This window comes from Puntigrus tetrazona, unplaced genomic scaffold (genome assembly GCF_018831695.1).
Source record: "Puntigrus tetrazona isolate hp1 unplaced genomic scaffold, ASM1883169v1 S000000002, whole genome shotgun sequence".
Taxonomy (NCBI): Eukaryota; Metazoa; Chordata; class Actinopteri; order Cypriniformes; family Cyprinidae; genus Puntigrus; species Puntigrus tetrazona.
The window spans coordinates 307405-320226 of record NW_025047682.1 but is presented as its reverse complement, the minus strand read 5'-3'; the positions used below and the strand labels follow the sequence as shown (position 1 = coordinate 320226).

The 12822-nt window shown below is 35.0% G+C and overlaps 1 protein-coding gene across 1 annotated transcript; it reads left to right on the top strand.

Annotated features, from left to right (window-relative positions):
* Positions 1-3441: 3441 nt before the first annotated feature.
* On the top strand, positions 3442-12446 carry slc1a3b (solute carrier family 1 member 3b). The gene is made up of 10 exons (XM_043229388.1): positions 3442-3962; positions 4496-4743; positions 4986-5123; positions 6833-7037; positions 7122-7164; positions 8224-8495; positions 9414-9647; positions 9729-9923; positions 10016-10150; positions 10596-12446. Exons 2-10 carry the CDS (start codon positions 4563-4565, stop codon positions 10804-10806), a joined length of 1614 nt encoding a protein of 537 aa, XP_043085323.1. The 5' UTR covers positions 3442-3962; positions 4496-4562; the 3' UTR covers positions 10807-12446.
* Positions 12447-12822: the final 376 nt, after the last annotated feature.

Below are 12822 nucleotides of genomic sequence, written 5' to 3'. Positions count from 1 at the left end.
GAACTCGGAAGTGTCTTTTGTTTTCTTTTGATTCCGTTCCCCCGAACGGCCTTGAACAAAACTGCCAGCTCCATGCTTTCAAAGTGATTTTCTTTCTTTGAACAACATGGTGGTGTGAATATGATTATGTGGGAGTGATTGCTCATGGTCACAGTGAACAGTCATGTGAAGAGGGAAATGTCCACTCAAGTTCACCAGAAGTCCAGGCGCGGAAATTCCCCTTTGCCCTCTTTCAATGAACCACAGGAGCTCCAAGGGGGGGGGGGAGGTGTTCATTTAATGCGTAAATAAACAAACGTTCAAATGTATTTATATTTGGTTAATCTAGTTTGATTTCAAGAGTGCAATGCCTTGTGAAATAGATATGCTTCAGATAGTAGAGAAAGAAAAACATTTATACAAAATAAGTTGTTAATTGACAACAAACTGGCAGTTACATTTATTGTTAAATTTGAGTTAATCTAGTTTGTTTACAGAATGATGAATTTTTGTGATCTGTATATTTTCAAATAATAGCTGGCCTCAGATAGAGTTAGGGAACAATATGTATTTTTATAATTTCATTAAAGTTAAAAATGAAATAATGTAGTAAAATAAGATTTTTACGTTTCCTAAAATGTAGGCTATGAAAATTAATATTATTCAATTTAATTTAAAGAATAAAAATAATATAGAAAATATTAATTTTAAATTAGTTGGTATTCTGTAATATATATATATATATATATATATATATATATATATATATATATATATATATATATATATATATATATATATATATATATATATATATATATATATATATATATATATATGTTTTTTTCATTTATTTAATTAATTTATTTTTTGGGGATCTGTTTATATCCAAATTAAATGTCATTAAAACACCAGAGAACCAACTCTTTGAGCAAGTATTTTGCATAAAACTCTCATAAATAAAGACACAGTGACATATATGGATTATTTTCTTCCTGCTTCCATTTTGATTATCTGGTGTTTTTTCTATATGAAGTTTTGTTTTGTGAGGGCAAAGAGCCTCTTTGCACAAAGCGGCATCCCTGTGGACCTGCTGAATGCATGGTGAATGAGCAGAATCTCTGCTAATGGCTTGAATGGTTGCTGGGTGATAAGCCATTGATGCCGACAGACACACTGAGTTTGCTCATCACAGTGGGTCTCTAAAAGGCCCTCAGCTCACAGAGACGCTGGAAAACCCTTCCTTCTGTCATCCTGACGCTTTTATCTTATGTCAGCGATAAATTATAGCCCACTTTTTTGACTAATAGTGAATAAAATGGTGTTTTAAAATGTATTTAAAAAGAAAACATTTATAGATTTATAGATTTTTTCTTTCTGAGATGTCTTTTCTTTTGGGTAAAGACCCTATCTCTGTCCTCTTCAATACATTTCTTGTAGTTCACCAGCAATAACAAGGTTTGGGGTTAGATTAGATCATGAAAAAAAATTATTTTGTTTAATTTAACATTTTAAAAGAATTTGTAGAAAAAAATTGTAGAAACCAAAGAACTCCAAGAATTTGTTTTATGTATAAATAAAATAACTTTCCAAAATAAAATCTTAGTATAAAAATGTGTTAAATGCAAATATAAATAAACAGAAAAATGAACAATGAATAAATTAAAATATAATTTATATTCATAAATGTATAAAATAACATTTATATTATTTGTAATAATAATAATAATTATAATTAAAATAGTTATTACTACAAAGTGTAGAGATGTAGGATCTCCAAGAAAATAAATGTTGTTAATAAAATATATAGTTAAATAAATTAAGTTAAATTCTATTTCTGAAATAAAATGTGTAAATTAATAAAGTAATAATATTTAGTAAATATTACAAAATATTTAGTAAAAGTTTGTCAAGACAATAAGGTATCATGCAAAAAAAGGGAATAGATCTTGATAAAATGTTGCTCAACATATAAGCCTATGCTAAATGTGTGTGTTTTTTGATTATTTGGAGAATTTTATATACACATCTTCACATATATGCAAACACTGCAGTTGTTTATTCATTAAATCTTCTTTTAAAATGCTTATAATAAAAATGTAGAAATGAAAGATGCCTGTTATAGTTTCACTGGCTCTTTAAGGTTGATGGTTGAACGGCAAGAGAAAATGCCCATGAAACGAGTGTTATCAGATGTTTCGAGCTGTTTCATATGGACTGTAAAACTGATACCTTCAGGCGCTGCGGCTCTATTCTGCTCCATCCAAACCCTCAGACTCAACAAGTTCTGGGAACCCATGCAGTGCGCTCACCCAACTGCCCTGCTACCCCAAAATCTACCAGTCTTCAAATGCTCTCCCTCAAAACTGTAAGCAGAAAGGCTGAAAGCGTCTTTTGTGCTTCATCTCTTTTGTCTGCCGGGAAGAGAGAGGGAACGGGTGGGTGATGGTGAAGAGGGGGGTTACTGGTCTGGAAGCGTTTGGTCCAAATTACACATTCAAGGCGAGCACTGTTTATGATTACTCTCACAGAGACCGGACAAAAGCAGAGACATTCCAAGAGCCCAGTGAAGAGGACCGACTTATTCTGAGAAAGGACAGAGACCTAGGCCTACATCATAACCTCATTCACATGAACTCGGGCCTGGAGATACATGTAAAACCTTCATACGCCTCTGGGGCAACCAGCAATCCAATAAAAATGACATCACAAAATGGATCGTTTCAGCCCTGGATGCTGATTGGTCAATACGACATTCCAGACCGGCTCAAATACGCAATATTGCAAATGTTGCCAAAACAGCTACACTACCATTACAATAAATGCTTTTATTAATCGAAGATGCTTTAACATTCATAATGATGCGAAGAAGATATGCTATTTATTTATAAAGACGCGAAAATATGAAGCAGCGCAACTGTTTTCATGTGATAGTAATAGCAATATGATTATTAAGCACAAGCAAATGGTCATATTAGAATGATTTCTTAAGAATCATGTGGCACCGAAGACCGGGGTAATCATGCTAAAAATGATTTTACATTTACAAATATTTAAAAATAGACAACAGTTATTCTAAAGTGTAATTATATTTCAGTGTATTACTGTTTTTACTGTATTTTTCATTAAATAAACGCAGACCTGTTTAGCATAAGAGACTTATGCTAAACTTTAATATAAAATATTTTACGGAAAACGTGTCCATAATATTTTTGTAAGCTAATTTTCACCCAATTTTTTTAAGTTTATTGTCCAATGTAATAAATAAAATTAAATATTTCTGTTATATTTGCTGCACTATGAAATACAAAAGAATGACTGATGTGCGCGCGATGAATGAAAGCTTTAATTGGTTTAAATCCCTCCGAATGTAAATGACACGGCGGTGACGTCACTTCTTGGGACGGGAACGGTTCACACACTAAACGAGAGAAGGTCTGTTTTTGTGGGGCCTGTGGGAGAGGTGAGTGTGTGAAACAACTCTCACCCCGCAGGAAGTCTGAATAGTCCAAAGAGCGTTATTCCTCGCCCTCGAAATCACAAAACGAGTTCGTTCTCGACCATTGAAAACGTCTCTCAGGATTAAATGTCAAACGCGCGTGAGTTCTGAACGCTAAGCGCGTGCCCTCGAAAAAGACTTGGAAAGTTATCCGCATTTGTGCAAAATTATCATAGGAGTGACGTTGATTTGCTTTTAAAACTGAACTGTTTTTTTTTTAATTGGCTGGTATATTCTAAGAGTTTCATTTATTTTAATGTGAGACTAAAGCAAAAAGCCTCCTGCCATTCCATCATGTAGCACCACTAGGCCCCCCTTTGAAGTGTCTTGACCATCTCCTATTTGGAGTTAGTAAGCTCCGCCCCTTCTGAGATCCTGAGCATCAGGAGCTTCTTACTGGTAGAAGGTTATTAAATTCCCAGCACAGACTGGCTAACTCTGATCACTCAGGGCATCTCTCAGCACAAGAGCTCACTGGAAGCAGGTAAGCAGCGTCTTCTCTCAGCTACTTGTAGCTATGGTTTTTATTTATATATATTTTTTTGCCTGAGTACCATTTACCTGGAAGTTAGATTTATTATAAATAACAGCGTTTACATTCTGTAGAATTAAAAATGTGTGTGTATATATATATATATATATATATATATATATATATATATAATATTAGTAATTAAAAGTAAAATATAAAATGAATAAAAATAATTCATTTTTATTTCAGTAAATTAATTATATATGATATAGTTTAACTTCTAAATAATATTTTTTATTTCAATAATTTAAAAACAGTAATATATATAAAGTGTTTTTTTATTTACATGATATAAAATTGAATTTATATTATATATATATATATATATATATATATATATATGTGTGTGTGTGTGCGTGTGTTTTTAAATAAGCTCATAATTATGTGTGTTTTGCCGTCTTTCTCTTTTTAACTCAAGGAGTTAAATTAGATCAGTGGGTGTGCTAGATAAAGTCTATTTCATTTTTTCTTCTCCTTGTGTATAGGGTCTCTTTTGGGTCACCGGTTCAGCCCAGCTTGTTTGATCAGAGTGTGTTGAGTAACACCGCCAGCATGACCAAAAGCACTGGGGAGAAGCCACGGTCGCGCAATCGCGTCCAGCAGATCCGAGAGGGAATTCACCTGCGTTCCCTAAAGGCGAGGAAGAAAGTGGAGGACATCACTAAAGATGACGTGAAGACCTTTCTGAGAAGAAATGCTTTTGTCCTCTTCACCATTGGAGCTGTGGTCTTTGGTCAGTGCACCTGGTTTTGTCAAGTTATATTCATTCAGGATGTTTTCATGCATGAAAATTTGCTCTAATATGTCATCTAAGCTGAAGTTAGTGTCTTTGTCAAGGACAAAAATCTACTGTACAAACGAACAACCTGCAACAAGTTTACTGTAAAGCTAAATGGATGCCTTTTAATTTATGAAAGAAAAGAGTTTTCAACAGATCTGTGCATCTGAAATGCTTTCGTTTTGTTTGTTTTTCAGGTATCATGATGGGTTTTGCTCTGAGGTCGTATAAAATGTCATACAGAGAAGTAAAGTATTTCTCCTTTCCTGGTGAACTATTAATGCGTATGCTGCAGATGCTAGTGCTTCCCCTTCTAGTCTCAAGTTTGATTACAGGTACGCTATTTTATTGTTTTAATAATTTTTTTAAAACTAGAAATTTAGTGTGCATGCACAGTTTATATGCAGATTTGAAATCAAATATGTTATGAAGATCTACAGCAATAACTAACCGAAAATCGTATCGCTTTGAAAGTATAGAAGAAAAGAGGGCAGGGTAAGCGAGGCATTGTTGTCCCAGGCCCTGAGAATGTTACAGACAGACCTATAATAAAAAACAATTATGTGAAACAGTGATTTGAGGACTAAGTCATTAACAGAATGAGAAAGTAAGAATGATGTGAATTTGAAATTGAGGCATGGATGGACCTTTTAAATAATTCTATATTAAGTGAACAGAAAAAAGGGATGAAAAGAAGCATTAGAGGCCAATCAATGCCAATACAAAGCAGCTCAAGAATTAAAGGGCCACAGAGTTAAAGTCAATCTAAAGAACGAAAAATTAAGTTCTTTTTGGTTTGGATCTTATCAAACCATAAACATTAGTAGCAACTTTGAAGGAAACAGGTGTTACAGCTGTTACCAGCCTTACGCTGGGCTCCGTTTTCTCGTTTGTAGACAGTGACCTCTTTGTGCTTCTATTAAAAGTGTCACTGAGAACGAGGCAGAGGTTGTAAAGACGAGTTCAGCCCCTCCCACCCTGCTGCTTCACTTCATACAAATAGAAGAATGAGAGAACTTCCTTCAGACTCATCTTTGTTAATATAACTAAACAAACTATGATTAGTTGGTAATAGTAATAACAATAGTTATTGTTATCATCATTATTCACATTATATTTTTTAATATATATTTTTTAAATATAATATTTGTTGGTCAATTTAGTAACTGTGGCACACTTGGGTGTGAGAGGGGGCTGTTTTGTTTATTCACTTCTTTGTAACTGCACAACATGAGTCATTTCTTTAGTTTGACACAAGTGCATTGGGAGACTGTTTGCTGTTGCTGTGGAGACGTAGAGAGGGTGGCATGACCGCTGAAACACGGGCAGGTGGAGGAATTTCCCAGGCTTGTCCTCGACTGAGAGAGATGAACAAATGCAGATCAAGAGAGTGAGAGAGTACGGTTGAGAGAGATGAAGTATGAACGGAGGAAATTGTGAAGTGAGAGGCTGAACTTTAAAAGATGCTGAAGTTTGGGCCCCCAGCAGAACGAGAGGACCAAACAATGGCTGCTTTCTCTTTCTGCTCTTGGGATCAGGGCTGCAGAAAGGCCCCTGACTTCAAAATTCAAATCTGAGTTTGTTTTGGCAAGTCAAAGTCCTTTTGCTCCATTGACTTCTACGATGATTGCTATTAATCCTAAGAGTCTTTCAAAGTGGAGCGATACAGTACTTTTCAGCTCAGTGAAGATTAAGTCATGAATCTTTTGTCGTTCCACATATCTTCATGTCTGTACAGATTCTGGTGAGATTTTTGTATTTAAGTCCTGGTACAAAACCAAGGCTGTGTTTACAAAAGCATCATAAGCTTTAGTACTTTGTAGACCCATTGAAACTATTGGAGATATGATCAATTTGGGCTTAAAATGCTTTTGGGAAATGCAGCCCTGGTCTTTTCAGCAACAGTGATATGTGAAACCATTAGGGCTGGGCAATATGTATCGATCAGTATATATTGCCTAGCCCTATTAACCATGTGTTTATTCAAACATGATTTTGGTTCAATCTCAGAAAGGAATACTGAATTCTTGTTCATTCTGTCTAGGCATGGCAGCACTGGACAGTCGGGCCTCTGGAAAGATGGGCATGCGTGCAGTCATATACTACATGACCACCACTTTCATCGCAGTGTTCATTGGCATCATTATGGTTCTGATTATCCACCCGGGCAAAGGCTCAAAGGATGAATTCACTAAACAGCAGAAGATTGAGCAGGTCAGCCCAGCTGATGCCTTCCTTGACCTCATCAGGTAATGGACAGCTGTAGTCCATCAGTTTCTCTGAAATACTGATATGAACCAGTGACTTCATTCATTATATAAACTTTTTTGCAGAAACATGTTTCCTCCTAATCTGGTTCAGGCCTGCACTCAGCAGGTGAGAATGTTTTTCACATCCTATTTTTTAAAGAATAATCATAAAGATTTATAAAATATTATCTCTCCCTCTTCTCATTATGAAAGAAATAGTTAAAAATGGTATATTAAATGGTAATTTAAACAGGTATTACACTATACATAATGTTGGTTCTTTGCGGAAAAAAGGAAGATAAAATAAAAAATAAACAAATAAAAAATAAACACATTTAGTCAGTTGTATATAAAATGGCACTAATGTATATAATGTATTATTTTCATGTAAATTGTGACAAAAAACGTTTGAAAGTAAATGTATACACCAAAAAAAAAAATGTGTGGTACACTTAACGGACGTTTATAAAGTTTGTTTTATTGGGTTATTCAAATTCATTCCTTCATTATTAACCACTTAATTGATAAAAAAGAACATTAAATAATCTCTAGAATATAATCTATATATATATAATATGTAATAGATATATAATGTTGAGGGTTATGAAGTTCACAAGCAGTTTGGTCTGAAATACTAATGTGTTTCCCTGTTCAGCAGGAAGTCAAATTATCATTAGATTTGATTAGACTTGTTGACATGTCAAAGGACGAAAACTTAAAATTCATCACTTTTGGATCCAAAATGTTTTTCTGGGAGGCCTTGAATTTATAATTATACCAATTCTTGACAGCGTTTCATTTCTCCTCCTGCTGGTCCAAGCTAGTTAACTTAGCGTGTAAGGAATAGACATTTTCCATTTAGCATTTTGAGTGTCTGGCTTGAGTTCGACCCACAGCTGTGTTTGGTCCGGCTGAGAGCTTTGGCAGAGCTGTAATGTTGCCACAGTCGGATAAAAAGAGACAGAAATGGCAAGATAATGACACTGAAGAGCCTGACAGTGGCTCACAGCCTGTCCGGACACACTCCGCAGGGATACCCTGTAGTCAACCAGATCTAAAAAAAAAAAAAAACATTTTTTACAAATATTGAAAAGAGTCTTTCTGTAGAACTTTTCTAGTAATCAGAATAACTGATTGATCAGATTCTTGCACATTTTTAAAACTACTTCTCTTCCTCTTCCTGTAGTTCAAGACTCAATATGGCAAAAGGATCATTCACGTGAAGGTGATCGTCAACGATTCGATATTCAACCTAACTAACGCCACCCAGGAGATTGCCCAAGAGGAAGTGATCCCTCTCTCGGGAACCACCAGCGGGGTTAATGCCCTCGGGCTGGTGGTGTTTTCAATGTGCTTCGGCTTGATCATTGGGAATATGAAGGAACAGGGACAGGCTCTTAGAGACTTCTTCGACTCCCTCAACGAGGCCATCATGCGACTTGTTGCTATTATTATGTGGTGAGTAATTTCCAGACACACAAACAGTGTTTAAAAAGTAAACTAGATTACAAACTGTGTCGATGTAGCCTACGGCGGGTTTTCCAATATTCATTCTTTTTTAATATGTGCGTAACATTTTATCTATGGATTTAGCTCTTAATTCTGCTGTTTCAACAGTTTAAAATATTTTATATATTAAGCAGAATGACTGTTTTTAACATCGATAATAAAATAATAAGATAATAAGAAATATTTCTTGAGCAGCCAGTCAGCGTATTATAATAGGGACACTGTAAACTGGAGTAATTATGCTGAAAATTCAACTTTACTATTACAGGAATTAATTAAATGCAGACATATATTCAAATTGAAAAGGGTCGTTTTTAAATTACAGCATTGTTCCACAATATTATTATGTTATCATATAAATTCAACCTTGACAAGATCGTCTTTCAAAAACATGCAAAAATCTTACAGACCACAACATTTTGAATGAGAGTGTATATATTTCGCATTATCATTTCAAACCCACAATAAATGTTTATTGGTATTTAATTATTGGAATTTAATTAATGTGGATGACTTGTTTAGTTTTGAATGACCAAAATTATCCTCAAGAATAACTACATGTTCATTGCTTGTCATATAAGAATCTTACTAAAAGGCATTCCTTACAATTCACCACAGAAACGCCTCATCATAATTTCACCTTACTACTAAATGAATTTCCCGTTTGTCTGGACAGAATTGTGCCCTATGCACTCATTTTGTGTGACCCTTTTTCATGACCCATTTTTCATTGCATGTGTAACTCATTGACATTTTGGGAGACCTTAATCTGAATCAGTTTCATTTCCACTGTTTGATAGTTTAAAATAAAACCTCAATAGCACACCTGAATGAAAGTAATCTTTAAACACCATACCCTCTTCCCAGGTACGCACCAATCGGTATCCTCTTTCTGATTGCTGGAAAAATCGTGGAAATGGATGACATCACTGAAATGGGCGGTCAGCTCGGCATGTATACGATTACAGTAATAATCGGCCTTATGATACACGGCATGATCATTCTCCCGACTCTGTACTTCGTCATCACGCGGAAGAACCCCTTTATCTTCATCACGGGTTTGCTGCAGGCCCTCATCACGGCTCTCGGTACCTCGTCCAGGTAAGTCCGACAACAACAAGCTGCCGAAATCAGGAACGTTTTACTCTAATTTCACTTTTTCATATTTTTGTAATCTCCCAGTTCAGCCACTCTTCCCATTACCTTCAAATGCCTCGAGGAGAATAACAAAGTCGACAAGCGCGTGACTCGATTCGTGCTGCCTGTCGGAGCAACGATCAACATGGATGGAACAGCGCTGTATGAAGCCCTGGCGGCCATCTTTATCGCCCAGGTTAACAACATGGACATGAACTTCGGGCAGATCATAACCATTAGGTGTTTTTTTGAATTTTTTTTAATATTAATAATTCGCTAAGCAAACGGAAACGTTTCTGAGCGTGTGATTAATATTCTCTTTAATGTTACAGCATCACAGCGACTGCTGCAAGTATCGGGGCGGCCGGAATCCCTCAGGCTGGTCTGGTCACAATGGTGATTGTGCTGACCTCTGTCGGACTCCCAACCGATGACATCACCCTCATCATTGCAGTTGATTGGTTCCTGTGAGTGACCGCTTATAGAATCTTGATGCGATTTGCTTTGAGAGGAAATAACGGTACAGAATATATCCACCAAAGTATTTTGCAAAATAAGGCAAAACAAGAATGAAAAGTGAGTGCGTTTGGCACTTCATCTTTCCTCTTATTTGGGACTCCCTTCGTTTTTTTTCTCCCATCTTCAACCCAGGTGACACACTTTGATGTGCTCCCATGAGACTTGCTCCATTTTTTTTTTCTGTGAATTTCATGTAATTCAATTGGTTTTAACATAGAAACGTAATTAGGTTGGCCAAATTAATCATTCCAGATAGATCCCCACAAGTTACACAGCTGAAAGAGCCTCTTTTTAAACTAGGATGAAAACTGAGATGAAAGTAGGAAACTTTTTGACAACAGTAAATAGATTCTTCATTTCCTCTTTTGTTCGCTTTTTCCTTTGCACTTGCAGTGATCGACTTCGCACGACAACTAACGTCCTGGGAGACTCTATAGGAGCTGGAATCATAGAGTTCCTGTCCAAAGATGAGCTTCAGAATGGCGATGTGGAGTTGGGAAGCTCAGTGCTGGAGGAGAACGAAGTGAAGAAACCTTATCAGATGATCCCTCAGGAGAATGAATATGAGAATGAGAAGCCACCAGACAGCGAGACCAAGATGTAGAAAATGCCCCAACCAAGGATTTTTTTTGTGTGTGTTTGCGTTTGTATATGTACAGTGGCCCTAAAAATATATGAACACCGGAGATACACTTAAAATTTATAATAACTGAATTGCTTTTAATGAGAAAATATCAAACTAAATGGCAAAAGAAATATAGTATAAGCATGCTATTTAAGCATTTGGACACTTTCTGGTTGTCAAACTCGAAATAAGGTTCATTGGTGTGGATATGAACTACATTTCATGTATTTACAAAAATCAGTTTTGAGAAAAACCCCAAGTTGCTGCTTGGTTTGCAATAAAATACATACACTTTTGAAGTGTTGATTTAAGTGTCTAAATATTTTAAGGGGCATTGTATATGTATATTTAATTTTGTTTTTTAATATTTTGTTTTCAAACTACTTTTGACCTTTTACTGTAATTTTGTTCTTGTGCTTTGTCTCCTGTCTGCAGGTCATACTGATTGTTAAATTCATTTGGCAGGAGAGTTTTACCTTGATAAAAATATATTGTTTTTTTTTTTTTATTGCTATTTCAATATTTTGATAATTTGCTGAAATGTGAATCCATGTGAAGGGCATTGGTATGTTGGTGTCCAGAGTTTGTTACATGCTTTATAATACAAGAAGCAAGGTTTAAATCTTAATGCCTGGTTTCATATACAGGGCTTAGCCTAAATCAGGATTAGTTCCATATAGTTCAATAAGGACATTTAAGTCATTTTTAGAGTCACCTTAGAGAAAAAAAAATCATTACTGGTGTGTATCTTAAATCAATGGCCCTGACAGATTTTTAGATAAGTGAGTGCAAGTTTCATTCATTTGAAACAGCTCAGATTTACATTTAGTCTAAGACTAGGCTTAAGCCTTGTTTGTGAAACCGGGGGTAAGAATATTAAAATGGACAGAGTCATGATTGCACACAGAACTGATTTTAAGCAGAAATGAATGTCAGTAAATTATTCATCTGATGAACGGACAGAAGTTCATTACACTTTGTTTAATGAACAAGTTCAGTACAGGGGCAGGATTCCAAGATTAAATACTTTTGGGCTCCGTATAGTGATCATATAAAATTGAGTATAAAATATGTCAAACTGTAAATATCAAGAGAAAATCATGTTTAGCTTTAAAAGTCAGCAGCTTTTACAGCAGATATTTTACGTTTTTTTTCAGCAGCTCTACACTAATAATCTTAACTGAACACACACATACTTATGCATTTATGAGATTTTTTTTATTGTTCTGCTATAGTTCATCCACTGACCCCTTTATTATCATTTGCTAACATTAATGATAAATAGAAATAATACGTAGCTGCTACTGATTATTAATTGTAGGAAAATGGACTGAATGTTTACAGTCCTACGGTTGCAATGACATACAAAACGGAGTCATTTTGAAAACTGTAAATCTTTCGAAAACATGCTATAGACACATGTTGGACTCACATGTACTCAGCTGGAAACTGTGATCTTATATATGTTTGCCTTTTTTTAAATGCTTAGTTTTTTTCATGTTGCTGTATATTTCCTGTCACGTTCATAAAAAAGCAAAATGGGTGGTTAGAATTATAGAATAAAGAGCATACGGATGTTGTGTGTTAAATATAGTTTTGAATAAAATGGAGAGTGGCGATGCATTGTGTGGAATTATTTTTTGGTTTTTTATGATAGATGAGTAGCCAAACACAGCTATGAGATATATATATATATATATATATATATATATATATATATATATATATATATATATATATATATAATACGGATATAATTATATATCCGAATGTAACCTATATACTTAAACCTTAAACAGACCTATGCCAACCTAGTAATCTTAAACAGACTTATGCTGTCATCTAGTGGTCAATGATTTTCTTCACGCAACAAAAGCACTACATTCAAAGAAAGTTATTACACATTTTTAAGTTAAATGTCCAGTTACACAACTGCTTGTTTTCTGTATCTATTTCAAAACTCGCCTATATTCGAAAATTCTTAGGAATTCTGTC

Coding starts and splice junctions, on each gene's coding strand:
- slc1a3b (XM_043229388.1), top strand. CDS start 4,563: ATGACCAAAAGCACTGGGGAGAAGCCACGGTCGCGCAATCGCGTCCAG. Junction 7,038..7,121: donor GCCTTCCTTGACCTCATCAG/GTAATGGACAGC, acceptor ACTTTTTTGCAG/AAACATGTTTCCTCCTAATC. Junction 8,496..9,413: donor CTTGTTGCTATTATTATGTG/GTGAGTAATTTC, acceptor CCCTCTTCCCAG/GTACGCACCAATCGGTATCC.